General features: G+C 37.6%; 1 protein-coding gene across 1 annotated transcript in view; it reads left to right on the top strand.

The window, feature by feature from the left end:
* The window catches only part of ETNK1 (ethanolamine kinase 1), a 33,946-nt gene extending 19,197 nt beyond the window's left edge, over nt 1–14,749 (top strand). The window contains exons 5-8 of the mRNA XM_061353727.1: nt 3,299–3,382; nt 4,607–4,767; nt 6,992–7,065; nt 8,262–14,749. Of these exons, the coding sequence (XP_061209711.1) occupies nt 3,299–3,382; nt 4,607–4,767; nt 6,992–7,065; nt 8,262–8,334 (392 nt within the window). The 3' untranslated portion in view covers nt 8,335–14,749. The remainder of the gene's footprint in view (nt 1–3,298; nt 3,383–4,606; nt 4,768–6,991; nt 7,066–8,261) is intronic.
* Nucleotides 14,750–21,478: the final 6,729 nt, after the last annotated feature.

Raw genomic sequence — 21,478 nt, 5'->3', positions numbered from 1 at the left:
TTTGTTATGTTTATTCCCTCTGCCTACCCAATGTTTTCTATGATCTTTGGTAGGAGTCTGTGGGTGCTCAGTGCTTCTGAAGACTGAGGTATGTTTAAGGCTTCTGGTTTTGATCTAAAAACCTGTTTTGTTTTGCAAAGCTAAAGTGGGTATTTAGACCTAAAATTATTCTTTGGTTGCGTGACCCCTTTATGAATTTTCACATGTGTTCATAGCGTAGATCATTGTCTTTACTGAAGCTGTTTTCTAGGGCCCCAGTGGCTCACCTGATGAACAGGATGGGAGAGAACTCAGGATACGTCGTTCTGCTGTGGTAACTACAGCTAGGACTTGCACATTGAAAGTGTTTATCTTGTTTAAATCACTGAAAGTGAAGAGCAGCCAGAAGGTGTCATTATTCTCTTACCTTTCAGATTCCTGAGATCATTAGGCAGATGTGCTATTGGCTGCTACTTGATCTGTTTAAAAAACTAATTTAGGGTATATGGGACACATGTATTCCATTTTGTATCTTTACATGGTTTTTGTAGATTACATTGCATGTTGCCTACACTAGGAGACCTCTGGAAGAAAGGAACATGTTTCAACTTGAAATACTCAATACTCTTGCTATCTCTAGTCCTACTGATAACAGTAGTTTCTTCAGAGAGATAATAGAGCTCAGTTTTAAATCATATCTCACTTCAATAAAACACAAATGCACTCAGAATAGTGTCTCTTGTTGGTCTGTGTGCTTCCAGTGATACAGTGGGATGTACAAGTTCTGTGTACTTAATGGAAACCTCAAAACAAAAGCTAGCTATTTAACTGCTAATCTAAGCCATATCTTTTAGGAGTGGCTTTTCTATGTTAAATCTTGTATCTTAAATCACAGTTTAATCTTTTAACTGTTAAGTCTTAAAAATAACTTCTAATACCCTGGATGTTTAAACAATGTGAAGCTGCTTCTGCTTCTAAAACAAGATAGCTGGGGCATGTATGCATTATGCTTTTATGAAGTAAACTTCATATTATAAAGTAGGAAATTCTAAAGTTTTTGCTTTATTTCACAGATAGAACTGTGTTGTTTTTTATTATTTTGAGCCTTCATGTGAAAATTAAATGTAAGTTTGAGTTCCACAGTAGCACAAGTCTAAAAGAGAACAGTAAAAATGCAGGACTTTTCACTGAACTTTTGTCATGTCAAATGAGTTTGCCAGATTTTCTTCATCTGCTACAGATTAGTCATGCCACCGTTACTGCCTTGTGGAGCCATGCACTGTGCTACTTGTGCACTGACTGAAGGCTTATCCTATCACTTTTTCACAAGCATTTATTTCTCCATAGGAGAGTGCCTAGTAACAACATCACCTGTATGTAATACCATTTATATCTGGAAGTAAGTTTTAAATGTTATCTGTACCTAAAAATAGCACATAAGTATGTTCAGGGTGAAATTTGCGCATGAAATATTGAAGTTTTTCTTGCGTTGATATTTTTCAAGTAGACTTTTACTTGTGTTTGTATTTTGTGTGAGGGAGCAAGAAAAAAACCCCCTGTAAATACAATCAACATAAAATATTTGGGGGTTCAGGAGATCAGTAGAGTAGCAGAATATTGATCAGGGTTGGGCTTTATATTTTGACTTGCTTGTAGCTTACAGGAGTTTCTTCTTAAAAGTAGTGCTGAAGAACCACTGAGAAGCATAAGCATATGGATGTCAAGCAATGGCAGAAGTTAAGCTGCAGCATTATTCTAAGATCTTCTTGCAGCTGCTGTAAAATTTCTTGTCCCTTCAGTTTCGGAAAACCTGAATTTTCCATTGCCAAAAAGATTTCTCTGGGAGGAGCTTGCCACTTTTCAGGCCTCTTTCATGTTGGCTTGTTAGAGCCTAAAAGGTTTAACCTCATAACCTTTAGTAAGCAGTCCTCCTTTACTGTGTGAGTAAGGGTAAACTCTGACTTGGGAGGATTGTGATTAAGTGATTTTTTTTTTTTTTTGGTGTGTGTTGTGGGGTTTCACTTCCATTATAAGTACTCAAATGAGAAGTTTTATCCATCTGGAAAACATTAGTGTGTTAGTATTTCAAATGCGGTAAAGATGAGCTGTGTAGGAAGGAACACTTTTAACAAAGTTGTTCTGTGATAACTCGGTCAGGACATTTATTTGGCAAAACCGGTATTTGATATGTGTGATACCCATAAACCTTAAGGAGATGGCAGTATATTAGATGCTTAGAATTCTTAGTCTAGGAAACATGTTAACGTTACACTTTTTTTTTTTTTTGACCTGGAATTCTGAAAGTTGTCATTTTTTTTAAGTCATGCCAAGATTGTTCATTGTGATATGAGGAATATGGCTTTATTGAGTAAATATGCAGGTAGATGTCAAAAGAATGGGTACAGACAGGGAGAAAAGTGCAACTGTAAAAATTGCCCATTTCAGCATAGCAGTTGGAAATGTAAGGTTTTACATTTTAATGTTCTGATGCAAAGAGCTCTTATGTTAACTCATTCCTTCCTTTTCTGATGTTTTTAATAATTTTGTTGGTTTCCTTTCAAATAAAAGAGCTTTAGTTTTACCTAATTTATCTTGTTAATGCTTCGACTGCTTCATGTTTTGTAAATGTTCTTGAGCAGCTTCAATGCTGTTACCTTGAGTGAAGCATTTTCCTCAGCTTCACTACAGGTAAACTTAATTTGGGAACCTTTGGGGCTGTTTGCTGCGTTAACAGCCCTTGTTTACATAGGAGTACATAGTTTCATAGTTTCGAGGACTTGAGGAGCCTGATGGTTTCTTCAGAGTAGTTTAAGTCAGCTAAAAAAAGCAATGATTAAGAATAGTCATGCTTTGTAAGTGTGGCTGGGGAAAGCAAGAAATATAAACACGGTGCAATGTGTTAGTCTACTGTGGTTACACACTTTTGTGAGAATAAACAGGACTAGTCTTTTAAGTCAGGGAAAAATTGATCTGCTATTTCTACATAAAGTTTAAATAGAAGATCCTCTACTGTATTTCTTATTTTAAAGGTAGAGGATGCCCTCATGTGGTAGAAGTTAAAATTGAAACTCTGCTATTCAGAGTTAAGAAACAGAACTATAAGCTCTAAGTAATCATTTAAGAGCTTTCTTGAATGAATATTCATGGGAATTGTAATATAAAAATCACAGCCTTACCCTGAAATGTCTCAGTGCACACAACTGGGCACAAATATGGGTGTGTTCTGTTTTTCTGCAAAACTTCAAAGGACACCAAAGGATTAGGGCTATGACTTCATTTGATGTGGACCCTGATGTTGCTGCTGTTGTGTCTCACGTAGGTGATGTGCAGTTCATAGACTATGAGTACTCTGGATACAACTACCTGGCTTATGACATTGGAAATCACTTCAACGAATTTGCAGGTAAAAGTGGATTTCTGAGGTAAAGGTAAACTGGTTTCATTAAAAAAAAAGTATCCAAAACCAAACAAAAAAACCCCAGTGAAACAATAAACAAAACAAGAACCGGAATAAAACCCAAACAGAAACCCCACCAACAAACCGTAATGCTTGCACATTCGCTTTTGCTCTATCTAGATACATGATGGTATCAAGATGTGTTAATATCTCATCTTGCAGGCCAGTTATGCCCTTTGCAGCTCTACTAAGCTAGAAAAAGGAATATCATGTCCTAAGTTTATTTAATAGATACAGAACTCACAGCTTTGACAATATCCTTCTGTGAAATGACACAGCAGAGACAGCCTGCTGTAATGAAATACTGTGAATGCATCCCTTGCAGTAGTGTATATTGAGAATATACTGCGTGGCTCCACAGCTGCAAATGGCAGGCTCATGTGGTGTCTTCTTTGCCTATGAAGAACAGTTGTGCTTCACCTCTGCTACTCTCTATGCATCCAGTAAAAATCAGATTATTTTTTTTAAAGCTAAATTTAAGTGGATCTGATGCAGTAAAGAGTTTAGATATGAGGGAATTGCACTCTTCATAAAAGTAAGACTTAAGAAGAATTTCACATGCTTTAGGAGTCATAGCTAGTGGGAGTGGACTGTGACCCAGGTTTGACTTGTGGCAAGACTCTGTATGATCTGTGACCGTCTTTAGTATAGGAAGAAAAATAGGACAGAAGGAGTGGTTATGGAGATAAAACTTGTAATTACACTAGTAGTTTGTGCAGGAGAGGTAGACATGTAATATATTTTTCTCAAATATGAGCCTAGTTGGTGACAGTGTATATACATCTGGATTCAGCCTTGGGTATTGTTGCATGCAAATCCCTTTTCCTATGAAATATAAGTTATCTGATATTTTTGGGATGCCTTTTGTTTCATAATGCAAATACTTTCTGTTGAGGCTTCTCTCTAAAGAATCTCCAAACAGAAGTAGACTACATATGTGGCTGGAAACATATACAGAGCAAATCTTTCTGCTATGTTGTATGCTCTCATTTTGTGTGTGAGAAATTCTTGCCAACATGTAACTGATAGATCAAAGTAGAATTATTTATGCTTATCCATATCAATCTGTGTGTGTTGGGGATGGGGAAGGAGGAAGTAGTCCAGTAATGTGATTGTAATCTCATTACTGAGATACCATAAGGTTCTAATAGGTATTTTTTCTTTCTCTAGGGGTAAATGAGGTAGACTACAGCCTTTATCCTAACAGAAAATTACAGGAACAATGGCTCAGATCTTACCTTGAGGCCTACAAAGAATATAAAGGGTTTGGCACAGAAGTCAGTGAAAAAGAAGTTGAAGTTCTGTATGTCCAAGTCAATCAGTTTGCACTGGTAAGTAACAAACACTTGATTAGAATATATTTAATACTATAGAGAAGGCTGCTGTTCTATGAGGAAATGTAATTTCCAGTTTTTTATTCTGAGTGCTGTATCATGTAAAGGAAAAGCTTCCTTAGCCTATTCTATGGGGAGTTTCTACTATGTTTGTTAAAACTTCTCTGTAGAACATTCCTAGTGAAAGAGCCAGTGAGCATTCAGAAAATGAGAAGATGGGCTTTTATTGAGTATTTCCATTGGCTGGCTATTGGTCTGGCAAGTTCCCTGAGTTGGCTAGAGCTTACGACCTTTTTTCTTGACAGATCAAGGTAGTGCTATAAAGTCCTATAAATCTTCCAACTTTAAAAAGCCTTTTTAAAATAAAATTTTGTTAAACTAGGATATATTGTGGTTTAACTGTATTTTCCGTTTTAAATACAGATAACTGTATCACTCTAAAATCTTTCAGTACTGCCATAACTTCACTTGCCTGCAGTGTCTTGGCAAGCAGGGAGTTGCTTTCAGATTTGGTTTTGGTCACCTTACTGATTTAAATTGTAGCAAAGTGCTTCTGCAGTTCCCCAGAAGTCAAATAGGCGTAGCACTGGGTCTTTGAATGTCCCAATTATGTATATTCTTAGAAGCAGTCTTTTGTTTAATTTTTTTTCCAATTTTCATCTTTGTGGATTCTGAAGATAGTTTAGAGGTTCACATTATTTTTCTTGTTTTCCATCTAGCCTTGATCTTATTTTGCCGGGAGGATGTAATGGGAAATGTTACAGTTGCCCAATAGCTAGATCGCTTTTTCTCCTGAAGAATAACATGCCAAACTATTCACAGGAGGACTAGGGCTAAGAAGCTAGTTTGTCCTTATTTCAGTCCTCTAATTAGTCCAGGCACACAGTTGCTTCTGTATTACCTTTAGTTTTCTGGTAAAAACTAATGGTTGCAGTGAGGAAATGCAGTTCATGTTCCAGGAAGATGATTATTAAACAAGTCCTTAAAAATAATTGTTTGCTGTTATTCTTTACAAATATCAACTATTACTGTTGAATTCAGCTGTCCCATTCATTTAGGAGAGTTAGATATGCTATTAAGTAGGTTGGTGGTCTGTTTAAAAATATATAGCATTGTTTTGTCAGTTTTGAACTATGGTCACACTACTGTTTAAGAGGATAAAGTTGTGTTTAGAAAACAGTTAAAGACCTGCCTTTGGGCCACACATGATGCGCAAATACTGCCAAATACTCTTGTGTCAGTTAATGTGGGAAACTCTGTTAAGAGAAAACTCAGAGTGAATGGATGCTGGTGTAAGATGCCAAACTGCTTGCTGTCAGATGAAGCTCTCTAGAGGTACAGGATAGATTCACATGTACATACAGTAGTTGATATTTCAAGGTGTTTCCAGGTGTGTGTGCATACATGTGTTTTCTACACTTCCGGTAAAGTGTTAACATGCAAGCTTCAGGAAGCAATTTAGGTAATTGCTGTAAGCAGCTGTTTACTGAACAGAAGTCTGAAGTAATAATTTGTAACCTGGGTGGTCCAGTAATGTCTCCCACAAGGAGACTATCAAGCCATTGTGTGTATTTATTCATCTGAAGTATACTAACAAACATATTAATGTAATTTATATCTTCAATCTGAAAGTGAGCATAGGCCTCCAGGCTACTTATCTGCACTCATAATGGAAGCAAGTTTGGAACAGATGAGAAATGTATGATGTAAATGCTGATGAGTCAGAAGCCCTCTTACACAGCTACAGATCATATCTCTTTGTCTAAGTCAGTAGTGAAAGCGAGTTGTAGTTATAATGACCTAAGGGTTGTAATCAAAGATTCAAAAGGAATTTCATATTCTCACTAGAGCTGAATACATGGCAAATAATGTATACTTAAATAGAAGCAGCAGAAATGATAGCTGTATTTCTGTGTTTTTTCTAATGTAGTGTATATAATTGTACAATAGCCTACTTAATGTTGAATTTATGAAATAAGTTATCAATTATTTTTCCTGAAAATGATACATGGAGAGTCAGGAGGCCAATGGACTTATTCCTCCAATTGCCCATAATTATTTCTGTAATACTTTGCCAATCTCTTTGATCCAGAAGTTTCAAATAACTTTAGAAAAAGATTGGGTTTTGAGACTTCTTTTATAGATAACTTTCTTTCAATGTGAGAATATGCTTACATGTTGGATTTTAATAACATCTTTCACAAATATTTTTTTATTTCAGGCTTCCCACTTCTTTTGGGGTCTGTGGGCTTTAATTCAAGCCAAATATTCCACCATTGACTTTGATTTTCTAGGGTAAGTGTGCTTACTACATATAATCATAGAATACTTGAGGCTGGGAGGCATGTGTGGAGCTACCTAGTCCAGCACTCCAGCTACCAGAAGCTATAAGGTCTGAGCAACAGACTTGATCAATGTGACTGTACTTACTATAGCTCTTAAAAATTAAGAGAAAACAAGACAGTAAAAGCTAGCTGTGCTTTTTGCCACAGAAAGTTCTCTAAATTAGTATTTGCCCCTGAGCTACAACACATGGTGTAGCAAGGCAAGGGACATACTGGAGGAGCAAATGATTTTGGGCACTGAGCATTATTTGTTGGACAGACAAAAGTGTAAAAGCAAAGTGGTCAGTGCACTGTCCTATGGCAGACACAAGACCTACGTCTCCTACTGCAAGAATCAGGAAACGGGCCTCTTGTACAAAACTGTTGGTCTGTCTACTTCTTATTTTCTGGAATGTTGATCTTGGAAATTCTGTATTTTTTTTAAAGAGTCTTTATAATGCCAATGAATGTGAAGTTTTATTTCCTGAGATGCTGGTTAATGGTGTTAGCCACTAGGTAAATGTGTGTCTTGGGCATTTTTTTAAATGGTCTTTCATGACCACAAGCAGAGGGATTCATCTCTCTACTGAGGCCTGGGCAAGGTGATAAAATAAATGATTTAGCTTGGTATGAGATCCCACTTCAAAATTTTTTGCACTGACTAACCCAGTTTATTAGGCTTAGTTGTGCTATTTTGTAATTGGGGCAAATGTGAATTTGTTCTTGTGATCAGTTATTCTCAAGTAGAAGTACTTGTCACCGCTAGATGGCAAAACAACCCAAGCTAAAGCAGAGGTGGTAAAGCCCAAAAGCTTGTCAGTTTAAAGTCATTTTTTGCAATAATCAACATCAGAATTATCTGGAATTGCAGTTGTCAGTTGTTGAACAGTCTATTAAGAACTATTAAATGGGAAAGCACTACCTTCGATAACCCTGGCACAGCATCAGTTTTGCAAGCTGCAGCAAGGTGGACCGAGGGATGGTGGTGAGGAAATACCATAATATGGTTGCTGTGTTCTTAATTTCTTCCTTTGGCAGCTGCTACAGGTCAATGTTGGAAACAGGGTACTGGGTAGTAGGTGGACTTCTGACTAGTCCTATCTATCATGGCTGTTTTCATGTAAGGAGTTACCTGCTCTTAACTTCAGTCTCTTTTCCTTTAAATAGGTATGCGATTGTTCGCTTTAACCAGTATTTCAAAATGAAGCTGGAGGTCATGACATTAACTCTTCCTGAATAATGAAGAGGAAGAAACTTACCAAGTGGATAGAGAACCCCTGAATATTTTCTAAGAACAGATACTGGAAAAAAAGCTAAACATTTGTTGAAGTTCTGTTAATGCTCACTTGGTGGTTTTTGCTTTATAAATAATGCCTCTAAACAGTCCTTCAATGTTAAATTTAATATGAAGAACATGCGTACTGCTGTTGATATAAAATGGATTAGAAACTTGCTAAATCTATGAAAAGTTGTAGAAATGGCAATTTAATCCTTCTTTGTAATTTAACATGTTGTATGTGAATTATTTATTATAAGTTTAACATGATTCCATTGCTGCTTTCATCAGGTTTTTTTGTAAGAGTTGGGTGCAGACAGTGAAGTTGTTCCAAAGGATTCGTCTAACAACTTTTATTGAAGTTGTGTTAACTTACATTAAAGAAAACATGGTCAGAGAATATTAACCTTTTAGATGTGTACAGGCAACATGAGTGATGATAGACTTGAGATTACCACTGTGGTGTAACTAGGGAGAAAAGTGAGAATCATTTTTTTTGTCCCCTTTTTTTTTTCTTTTTTTCCCCTTAAGAAAAGCAGCTTTCCATATGATGGTGCTTTTCCTTTGTATAGAATTAATGAGTTTGCTGAAATGATAAATAACATTTGGGTTTTTTTATTTTCTTTTTTCTTCTAAGCTGTAGAAACGTGAAAGTTCTGTGGCAGTAAGATTCTTTTGAGGGTATGTACCATCATAGTGGTAGATGGACAATGTACTGTCTCTGACTTCTGTGGGAAAGCTGCTTGTTTATTAAGTGTACTTTTAAAGCAAAAGACCACTATCCCAAACCTATCGCATTTTTGAAACTTGATTCTAAATTTGAACGCTATTCTGCTGTCTGTATTTGATGTTCTTCAGCAGTATCTACCAGAATGGGCTATTGAACTGAAGACTAGTGAACAGAGATCCTGTTGCACTGGGGAGCAAGACACTTAGGTTTACAGTTGTGTATTGCTGACATCTTTTTGCTTTGTCGCCTTCTAACCTTGGATTCTAGTCTTAAATACTTGGTCCTGTAATTGCAGATTCTGGTATTTTGGGGGTTTCTTTTTTATTGTTGTTTTGTTTGGTTTTTTTTTTTGTTTCCTGTGGCAGCAAATTACTTTCGAAGTCTCCAGCTTTGAGGGATAATCTGGAAAAGTTCATGACTTGAACAATGGGGCTTTGATCATCATGGATTTTCTTTATTTCTTAAAGCTATTATACCAAGAATGGTCTGGATTGCAAAGTGTGAATGGAAAAGAAAATGTTTACTTAACAAAACAATGTATAAGTTTGCATGGAAAAGAGGCTTTAAATTTGGAAAGGGGGGTGGGCAGGCAGGGTAAGAAACCCAGAACAGAAAAATAGAACCCAACAAGGCAGTGTGGAGTTGGGCAGGCATGTACTCAACTGTAATTATACTCTGAAAAGCTTTGCACTTTGGTCACATAAGTGCCCACATGTACAAAGTCTGTGTGTCTGCATATGCAGGTGCAAACACAAACTTACCTGAAGAGTAAATATTGTGGGGAGTCTGTTGTACAGACCCCAGCAAAGATATTTATTCCAAACTGCTTTATGGCACACTGCTGTGTGTGTATGTGTGTATATGTGTATCTGTATGTACGCATATATATGCATATGTGCTTTGCAAAAGGTTGGATTGATTCAGGACAAAAAATTGATGTGAATGAAAAATTTTCACCTTGAAAGACCATTTTGAATGGCATTCTGTTATTTTACAAAAGCAAAGTTTGGTACTTTCTTATTCTTCTTGTTTATATTAATCTCTAAATTTTTCTTTATTTTTTTTTAATTTCCTTCACTCAAAACCTTAAAAAAACCCAATACCAGTGGGAGAAGTGGGATTTTTTTTTTTTTTCTTTTTTTGTAACTTGAAATTCTGTAACCTTTTTCAGTAGCAGTTATTAGCTGGAGGCTACTATATTGGATACATTTTCTTGGTAGTTAAATAGAAACAAATAACTAAAATGGACAGAGTTTCCTTTGTAGCAGTTTTCAAGGATGTTGCTAGAGCTCATGAAGGCACTGAAAACTTTAATTTTCTGTACTTTCTTCCTGTTGATATTATTGATGTATGTTGGGTAATACCCTGCTGTCTTGGTAGTTTCTTTGAGTTCAGCAAGATCTGCTTTGGAAGTAAGATTGATAAAGATATTTAAACTCCTCCTATTTTCTTCAAGTGGTGGCTTTATTTCTGGCAGTGTTGCTTTGTATTTGTGAAATATTTGAAAAAGGCTGTGAAGTTGACTTGGTCCTGGGAAACCCAGCACTTGACAGCTCCTAACTTTCCCAACAGTTAGCAGAGCACACTCCCTTTTTAGGTACCAGTACTATTTTAGTTGGGAGTTAGTGTAATTCTTTTCAATAGTATTTTTATTTGTATAGCTCAAGTAGCAATAACTGTAGGAGTGGAAGCTTGCTTCTGCAGAGCTAAAGTTCCTCATGAGTGCAGCTCAGTCTCCTTGTGGAACAAATTTCCACTGAATCTCATAAAAGCACTTTGAAGCAGGTAAATACTGCAAGCTTTTCCTGAGCCACTTCAAAGAAGCACAAGGGTTATCACAGGTCACAGTGGTTGACTTTGCAGTACTGGTAGAAACTTTCATTTTGCATGTTGAAATTAATTTTACACACTGAAATGCTGCTTTGCATCAGCTTTCTTTCAAGACAAGTGCAGATTAAAACAATTCCTGTTAAGTTCTAAGGAAATACTGTAAAACATTTTACAACATGAAATGCCGGTTACCTTGAGCCTTTTTCCACATCAGTTTGAGCCAGTAGCACTCGGGTATTCTAACTTGTTAAGGGATATCTCCGAGACGTGTTAAGTTTAAAGCAGTAGTTCCCAATAGCATTGCAGATCATAAGGTAGCTTGAAACTGTGAATACAGGACATTCTGAATGTAAGTTTAGGTACTAGAGCACCGAACTAGAGAATATGTACTTGTTTCAGTTAATTTATCTCTGTCTCTTCAATAGCAATGTTAAGATACTTAAATCACTGAGCTCTAGAAACATCCTGTAGTAGTTTTGACTGTGACTTGCCAAGAAGATACTCTGTTGCCTTTATGTTAAGCTAAGGGCATTAATGCCAAAACTAATAATCCTTACTGTGGTTAAACCTATATTGTAAATATGAAGGGGGTTATTAGTAAGGGCATTCTTGCATAAATAGCATCAAGTCAATAGACCATAGTGGCCTGGTTGCTTTTGTAAAGCAGAATAGTGTGAATTTTTTTCTTCTCATTTCTGCAGTCAGATCTGGCTAATCCACAGCTAATTTCTTAGGTCATCAAAGCATTAAAGATTTCTGAATGATAACTGGTCTCTTGTCACATAACTTTGAATTCCTTCATTGACATTTCCTGATTTGTATTTTAAAAGGACTTACAAAAATTTGCATTAACCAGGTCTGACTGTATATGTATATACAACAGTGTAAATAACCATTTGTAAATTAGTGTGAATTGTACTGTATCTTGCATTTATGGACATGGGTATTGCATTGTATTCTCTCCTATTTTGTAGAAATTCTGATGTAAAGAAGAAATCTGTGTGCAAACTCTTGTTAAATTGACCTGTAAGAGAGCATAATAGTTTTATGTTCAGGTATCCATTTACAGCCTTGGGCATCCAATGTCTTTTTTTTTTTCTCCCGTTAGCTTTTTTGTCATCTTGCTCTTGGGAACGATTCTGGGAATAAAGGAATTCATGCAGTACTAAGAGAAAGACTGTTCTAATGGGCAAACTATATGTCAGAGGTCTGTGTAGTACCTGTGGTGTGGGGAAAGCTGTTAAATATGTTAAACTTCCAAAAATTTCCTATACATTCTTGAATGCTGGTGACTTCTAAACATATGAGCACGTTGAATTGAGTGCGCTCCCATGGTGACAGCAATTGAGTTAGTTGTGATAGAAGTTCCCCAACTTAAGATTTTTGGTGGCTATAGCCTTATAATAGGGTTAGTTGTTAACTTGTAAATGTTCATGGTAAATGCCCGAATCACAAAAATAGTTCTGCCCTATTTTCTTCCACACTTGGCTTATTGGTAGCCCTTTCAGACTGAAACGTAACTGAGATATTTTCCCTGTGTGCTACTCCTTCCCCCTCCTCCCTGTGCCTATGCCCTTCTTTGTTAGCTTAAATTTTTGATGTAGCAAGGTATTAGATATGCTTATTTGCTTGCATGGTTTACGGATGAGAGCAAATTGCAAAGGGTAATGTTTGTTTCAAAATGGAGTTCAGATTTTTTTAAAGCCTTTGGTATCTAACAGAAGCTTACAGAATACTCTGTTGTTACTCCTCCCCAAAAGAAGTTTTCGATTTTGATAACACTGATTAAGTAAGCTTGCTCCATAACCCGATGGAATGTAATCTCTTGCTTGAGATAGTCCTTCTTGCAATTTGCAGAGGAGGTTTGTTTGCCGCATCTCACCTCTCTGTGTTTGAGGTGGCTGTCTAGTCTTGATTTGTCTCCATGGTTTTGTATTGTTTGCTGTGTTCTTGGATGCCTTCTGAGGTATGCTAGATTACTAAACCACTGGAATTAGCTACTGTCTCCTGTCATCTCTTCCACACCATGCAGGTTGTAACTGTAGTAGAACAGAAGTATTTGATCAGACCTTGAGGTAATGCAAGGCTGGTGCTAAGCAGACTTGCAGCTGATACTTACACCTTCCCCCTGCTGCCCATTTTATTTCCATAGGCTGGAAGCCAGTTGCCTTCATGAGTTGTGAAAGATACAAAAAGCCAAAAACCTGTGATCTAGTACACAATAGGATTTCTGTTAGCCAGCCACACAACTTTTAAGAAGGAGGCTCTTGGCAGTGAGAAACCACACAAATCTATATGGGACATGTTGGATGGAACCAAACTTTGTGGCTTACAGACCTCCAGAGTGTTTGTACATGCCAATTGCATGGAGGTGCTCCATCTAAGTGATGGGATGAGACACTAGGAAAAGCCTTGTATATTTCTAAGTGACTCTTTCAGTTTCATCTGACCTATAGAGGTAAGTTCTGTGATTAGGAAACAAGTCAACCTGTGAGGAGAGGGAAGAAATGTTCCAAAAGATTATTTAAAACCCCCAAACTCTTATGTAGTTAACTTGCAACCCTTAAGTGTGTGTTGGGCTTTTTCTCTACATTGGTGGTGGTCTGCACCACTGTCACTGATAAAGGGGTTTATTGTGAAACATCAGAAAACTGACTGGAATGGCCCTGAGGCCCAGTATGACCTTAGAACAGGTGCCAGACTCCACCAGATTACTCAACTTCTGGTTTGAGATATTTACATCAGCTGGTTCTATAGCTGCCTGAAATTGCTGAGCTGCTGTTTTAGGTTTCCTGTGATGTGGAAATTAATTCATGGCCTTCCCAATGGGTTTGATGTGATGTTTATAGAGGTAATGCAGAGAGAACTTGGTGGAAATAAGTTGAGCGAACACTTGGAAAGCAAACAAGTTTGAAATCTACCAAACTTTGAAAATAAATCCTGAAATAACGTCATAAAATAAGTAGCTTCATAAATGAGAAATAATTTCAGGTACTGCACCAGCCTAGTTTTGTGGTATTGCAGCTGCATTTTTCCTATGTTAAATGTCTTTTTCCCTACACAAAGATCCCTGCAAAGCACAAGGTGAGAGATACCATGGAAGAGAAACCTGAAAAATACTGTATAAAACGCAGCGTGAACTGGAAAAAAGTCTTATGTTTCTAAGCTTTTGGTAGTAGTAATTTTTAAGTGCTATCAGAAAATGGTAGGTGTCATGTCTCCAGTGTGTGAAAGATTATCATTTTTTAGTAGAAATATTCCTTTTAACATTTCGTATCTCAAATGCAGTCTGTGGTAGTTAATAATGCTGCTTTGTACACAAGTGCTTTGAATAGTCTCAGCTCCAAGAATGTATTAAATCTTTCTTAAATATGGCTTAAAAGTTAGATCGATTGGTTCTGTCTCAAGCCTCTTGATCCAACTTTCTAAAACCCTTTACTTGCAGAAGCAGGGCCATAGCATATTAGGGATATAATCTCTTTTGTGTCAATTCTTTTGTTACTGCATATTTTTCAGTGTTCTTCTAAACATGAGTCCATTTATGTCCTGTGAATTAAATTAGCTCAATTTACAAGTAAGTGTATGTCATCTTCCAGCACTGTCATCACCCCAAAAGTCCCCATGACCCTTCTTGTATGTTGTGAAGTTTAGATGCGTCATTTATCCATTGGAGTGAATTGTATTTCTTTTGAACTAAATGTTATTGAAGCTATTGTAAGGCCTTCTACCACTGATTAAATGAAGTAATGTACCTTTCAAAGAGATATATATTCTGTAAATAATTTCAAACTGCAACAATAAAGTTTGTTTCTAACTGCACCATTAGCATATATTGTGATTATTTGGCTTCTCTCAGGCTTGGAAGCACTTAATAGGAGTTCTTAAAGGCTTTTGACTTGTGTTCAAATGCATACCTCTTTCTTGGGTTACCAACCCAGCTAAAAATAAGTCTTTAAGCCAGTATTTGGTTTGCACAAAGTTAATTTAACAGTTTTGCATATTTTTAATAGGCTTGGTCATTGACCACTAAAATTTCACATCAGGGAGGCAGGAATTGGATGGAACATGGCTGTCCAGAGGGATCATTTGCCATTGGGGAAGTGAAGGAGAGCATACGAAGTTTGGGTTGCTCAGAAGTTTGACCACAAGGACTATGTTAACTATGGGAACCAATTTCACTGGGAACTCTGCTTCTTCCATCATGGCTGTGCGCTCTAAAGCAAATGATTTCACCAAGATACAGATTTTTCTTGGGCTTGAGTTAACTTGTGCAGTTGCCTGTGGTAAATTTACTGAGAAAAACGTTCCTTGGGCTGAAGTCTGTGCTCCATTGTGTGCCTGCCATCCTCATCACTGGAAGTGGCATTTCCCCCGTGCACTGAATACAGGATTTTGGTCTTGTTGGTAGTGGGCTTGATTAAGGTGCTACCTGAGGGTATGTATGTAATAAGGGACAGACAGTACAGACACCTAAAGCAAAACTGAGTTCTGAGTGTGGAAGTAGAGTAACCTTTAGCCTATGAAAAAGCATTGTCCCAGCTGGAGGCTTGAGTCCTTGTGTGGTTTTGTGTAAGTCTTTGTATATAATGATTCCTTCTTCATTTGCGAGGCCTCCACCTTTTAACTGTGTCATGATCACAGAGTAATGCCCTATACACGCAACCTAATGCAGCCTGAGATTCTGAGCTGCTCCAGGCATGGCTGGCTCTCATTGACCTAAACACATGGCCTATTTCCATTGGGCTTTTTTATGCTCAAGTGCTACTGTTACAGAATGGGTGAATTGAATTGTTTTTAATTTAATAGAAGATATCAGACTATGTATGGATATCTGGGGTTACTAATCCCTACTTGAATTGCTGCTTAGAGCCAAGAGACACATTTCGCTGGCATCCACTGCCTCAATCCTCAAAACTTCCCATGGGGCTAAGTTGTGGTTATTCTTTGTTCGCTGTCACACTTGCAATGAAAAGGAGATCTCCTGTGCTGCTGAACCAATCCATTGTAATGTGGAATCTTTCTTTCCTTAGGTAAAAGTCCTTTCTCCACAAGTTGGTTAGAGAATGCACGGCAATCTCTTGCTGAGCTAGAAGCTGTCTGTGGGATCTAATGAGGATATTTTTTTGAGATCACCCCAGAAAACAGTCCTGAATAGGTTATTTTCCTCAAGATAAAGAGCAGTTGGCAGACATAAAATAGGGTAACCAATGACATGTTGTAGTGAACTCCAGTATGTAATATATGTGAATATTAAGTGTATAAAATGTGCATTCCTAGGAGTTTCCCTGAGTTAATTTAACATAATAGTAGATAACTGAAATCAACTTTCTGCTGTTATATAGGATATATATAGGTTTATAGGTTAATAGCTATGTTAAATACAAGGCTTTATTTCCATTTGCACTGCAGAGTCAAGCTGCGCAAGAATGTCCTGGAATCTCATACGCACATCCATGAGTGTGCACTGCCAACAGTCCTGCTTCAGAGTCAGTACTTGCTCCTGAACAGGTAGAGAAGGGTTTGTCTTGTAAAGTGTGCTTTATTGCTGACACATAGCAGCAAAATCACTCTTTGATTGGAAACTGGTTTTGAGACAGTTGCGTGAACCTCTTGTTGCGTGCTCTTTCAGACGCCTTCCTTGAGACTCCAGACCAAAGCTGCTAACCATAGCATGTTCCCTGTTAACATTTTCTGTGATTCATCTGCAGTCCATCTTCATCCTGGTCTCTTACTTTGCTCTTTAGAGTAAAGCTGCTCATCTGGTTTTTAAATTTTTAGGAGAGTGAAAGAAGCAATGCATCAAATTGTTAAAAGAATAGCAGTCACCTGAGAGGCCAAAGTTGGTGTCTGCTTCAAATGACTCTAGGATTAACCAGGGCAAGTCGGAAACACAGCTCTTCATTAGTTATTATTTTCTATTGATACCTTTATTTTTCTGTGCCCTGGGAAATAGAGCAGGATGATCTGTGGGAGATGTCCCCGCCAATGGTGGGGGGGAGGTGGAACTAGATGACCTTAAGGTCCTTTCCAACCCAAAGCATTCTATGATTCTGACAGACTCCAGCACTTGCCCGCAGGTGGCAATGGAACTGCAGACTGTGTCTCATTGTTGAAGAAGCTGTTTCAAGATGGCTTCTTTTTGTAGTACAGCGTGTTGCACTTGAGTTAAACAGGAAAAAGGGTAGTCTTTTATCTCTCAATGAGTTGCAGCCAAGATCTGTAATTGCCTGGCTCTTAATATTGCATAACTGTTAGCAAGACTCAAGCCAAGCATTAATGAACTTCATCAGAACTTAATTTTTTAATGAGCATCATTAGTCATGCATGCTACAACCTACACTTCTGTAAAGTGAGGGTTTGTCAGTTGTGTTGCACTATAAAAACAGCAACATGTTCTCCTCAGATTTTATCAATAAAATAACAAGGAAAATCTGTGGAGGGAGTGAAATGAAAAAGCTCACTTGACCTTTTAAGTTAGGTGCTCTCTGAAAGTTGGTCTGAAACCTCATCTTGTGAGCAGCTGCTGCCCCAGTTTTCTCTGGGCTGTGGTCCTACTGTGAGAGCTCACCTCTGTGATTGGTCATACTGTGAGATTTCACATACTGTGAAATCGATCTCTCCTACGAAACCTGCATTGTTCCAAGGTACATTGCTGATCTGGCCTCTTAAGATGGACTAACTGGGATAACTCTGGTTCATGCCACAAAATTCAGTTAAGCTTTTAAAGTAAAAATGGTGACTAGTGATCTACTGGCTAGTCTTTACTGTTTGGGTTGTGCAACTAGATGTGTCTGAAAGATACAGAAGGAGCATCAGGCTCCTCGTCTGGATTCAGCAATTCCAGTAACTAGTCAGCAGCGATGTTTTATCTACACCAAGCTGTCTTGTTGTTCATACTTCCTCGGTATAAAATGGAGCTGGCTAGCTCACAGAGGTTGCCTTGCAGGTGTCACACTGGTAGGGCTTTACAAGAAACAAAAGCTTTTCCCTGTGGTGTGTGTCAGAGACACTTGACTACTCTTAACCCTGGCCCAAATAGTGCAGTGTCTCACTGCAGATGCTGTTTGGTACCAGATTTGTCTAACAATATTGCACAACAATGAAGAAGCATTTTCTCTAATTATGCCCTAGACCAAGAAAATGTTTTACCCTAATCTTAACCTATGTCAATACTCATGATCATGGTTAAAACGGGAATTGTCTAAGGAAGCAGTAAATAGGAAGAAGAGTAAAAGAAGGGATCTTCATTTGCAAGGATCAGAAATCAGAGTGTACCTCTGATAAGAGGAGGAGGAGCTAGCACCATGGAGGAGAAAGACAAGGAAAGAATTATGGGAAAAGAGAATGGAAAAGAGTGATTAATGAAAAGGTGTGTTGACATGGGGGACAGTGGGCCAAAAAATGGGGACATGAAATAAAGGTAGAGCACTGAAGCTGAGAAGGTACTAAAGAGAGTGTCAAGCATAACTCAGCTTTGCTGCTAACGATTGGTTGCAGCTGAGAAAAAATATTGAGACCTCCTTCTAAAGGTGTCATAGTAAATTGACTTTATTGTTTGTCTGGCATATATTCTCAAAAGCAGTAGTGACTTTGGATATTTTTGTTTGAATTGGAGATCCGGCAGTGTTCGGAACAGCTTGCTACAGTGTCTGAAACCCGTGTCTGCTTGGAAGATCTGAGCTTCATGTTTTGGAAGCATATTTATTCATTAGATGTAGGGTTCACTTCAACTGCTTAGGATTCTATAGGACAAAATATTGAGAGGTAAAAGTAGAAATCATAGAATCCCAGGTTGAGAGAGACCTAAAGGATCATCTGGGGCCAACCTTTCTAGACAAAGCATGGCCTAGATGTCCCTTCACCCTGCCAGCAAAAGGAAATGAAAGGTAGAAGAAAATTCTCCAGTGTGAGTGCACATTTAGTCCAAGCCCTACTCCTTGGATAAAACTCAACCTCTGCTATTTATGTTGTGCTAACATGAATCTGAAGGTCTGTACCCAACCTTTACCTAGCCCAGCCAATGATGCTTGCATCATTGAGGAGGAAATAGAAAGGCAGAAAGTAACTTCATAGGTCACCTCAAATAAAACAAGACTATTTGGGATCAAAGGGTTTCTTTTAGTGTTTAGCTGGTTTTAGCTTGAAGTGCAGGGGACATTTCAGAATTCCTCCTAGCCTGTTTTCTATGGCTAAGATTGGAAAAACCTGCTGCAGTTGGCATTGTGTGTTGTGAATCAGACTGAAATTTGTTGGTTAATACTTTTTTCTGGAGGGGTCATGTGGGTAGTGAGCGAGTTGTAAATATCACCTCTTACTTTGTATAACCTGGTCCTCAACAAAGGAGGCCAGAGAAAACTAGCAGGGGGAGATGGCAGAGAAATTCATCTTATAAGAAATAATATATGGATTGCATCAATGGATTGGTGAAGTGGAGGCTACTGAGATCACTTTGTGCCAAAGTTTTGTAGGCAGTGTCATTCACTATCATGATATATGGCTGCTCCACTTGAGAAGTGCATGCTTGTGTTAGAATATCGAAGGTGGAGAATTACTTTAAGTGGCAAAATAAGTGGTATGTTAAACTTTGCCATTGAATAATGTTATTGTTGCTATGTATGTTTCATAATGCTGGACTAAATAGGGTGTTACTGTTGCTTCAAATCTTCCTTTGGGCTGTGAACATACATATTAAGAGCTGGGTTCACTAGCAGAGGTATGTATTTCTCTGAGCAACTTACTCAGTTTAATACCTTGCTCGGCCACTAACCTGTTAACTAACCTGAATTGGGCCTATCTCGATTTCTTTTTTTCTGCCATATTCTGTGAATTTAGATTTGCCAAGGTCCTAGATTTGTCCTAGATACTGGCAAATAATGGCTGGCATCCCCTGTGTAAGAGATGAAAACAGCAATTACTGTCACAATTAAAACAAGTAAATCCCTTAATATATAATTCTATATAAAAATATAACACAAAAATTGATAAATGTAAACACACATACCTATAAATACATTAAACATTATTAAACTATTATTATATAGCGTAGAATATATATTATTTGGTATGATACACTATTAGTATGCATTGTATTTTGCATAATGTTGTGTATTTATACTAACATAGTTAAATTTATTAAAAGCTATCTTACTCTATAAGCAAAACAAAGACTTCTAAAACTGAAAAGCATGATTAGGTTTTAGAAGCTGAAAATATCAGAAGCTGATACACAATTTTCTATCATTGTATCAGTTATTAGGCTTAGTTTTGAAGAATGTTCTAGTAAAAACATCAGTTCTAACCAGTATGTATCATGTGTACATTAAAGTGAGCAAAAAACCCAGCTGGCTGGCAAATGTAATTTCCTTGCCATGGGAAATGATCTGAAATTGCAAAATGTTATCTTACTGTCACATTGTTCCGCAAAGAAACACATGGCATGCAATAATTCCCTTCCTTCAGATAATTCGTTATTTTATTTAAATATATAATATTCAAGTTGTGGATGGCAGATAATATCTGTAAGTTGCACTTTCTAACTATTGACTATATTTTTTAAATAGAGCAGTAGAAGGACAGACATTCTCTATGCTACAAATGAGCTGACAATCCAAAGCTGTTTTGCTATTTATTTTGCATGTAAATACACACTGAGACACAGTCTTCTGCCCAAGGACCTTACAATAGAAATAAAGGTAGAAGAAGGTCATTTGCCATTTTACAAGTAGAGAAGAATATAATAGAAATATAAATTACAAACCTAGCTTCACACAATGAGTTTTGTAGCATGAGAAAGAATTAAACATGGATATTAAATTGACCAAGCTTTTCAAATACACCTTATTTTCCCCCTAAGAAAATGGTGCCCTCTGAGAATGAGATATTTCTACAATAAGGTTCTCTATGCTGAAAATTTCCTGAGATCGTGGACAATGTCTGAGGCACCATGGAAGCTTTGAGTTGGGAAGGAAGGCAGGTATCTCTTGCATCTGCATGAGGCCACAGGGCAGTGATTCTAGATCGGCTGTCTTCCTCCCCTAAAATTAAGGTTAAAAACTCAGTCTTGTTAGAGATAGTGCCAAAATTTTGAAAGTTGGAAATGCTTTCGTGCAAGGGTGTCCAGGACAGTATTTAAATCCAAACATTTGTCTGCCTTATATACCTTTTTGTAACTCTCTGCTTAAAAAAAGTGACCTTTTAACCTCATTTCCCCCTGTTCACCTTTCAGTCATTTTTCTGACAGGCAAAACAATGACACACACTAATTCAGCTTATACTTTCCTCATCACATTTTTCCATGCTTACAGTTTTACATTGCTGGTACCACAGCAGGACACCATATTCCACTATTGGTCCTGTCTCAGTACCCTGCTTATTTCTCCCCTGCTTTCTTCCACTGCTTAGTTATTTATCAGTTAAAACTCATCGATCCCTTCCTGCCAAGGCAGAGTTGCTGTCAGGCAGCAGTCAGCATCTTTGCTCGTGGGGGCAAGCTCTAGATTTTCCTAGATGAATATGGTGTGATGTTTGAGTCACCAGTCCCCCAAGGTG

The sequence above is a fragment of the Neopsephotus bourkii genome, unplaced genomic scaffold, assembly GCF_033783945.1.
Source record: "Neopsephotus bourkii isolate Nb327-2 ecotype Australia unplaced genomic scaffold, CSIRO-AGI_Nbou_v1 NB_690, whole genome shotgun sequence".
Lineage (NCBI taxonomy): Eukaryota > Metazoa > Chordata > Aves > Psittaciformes > Psittacidae > Neopsephotus > Neopsephotus bourkii.
The sequence above is the reverse complement of the archived record's forward strand: the minus strand, read 5'-3'. Positions and strand labels throughout refer to the sequence as shown.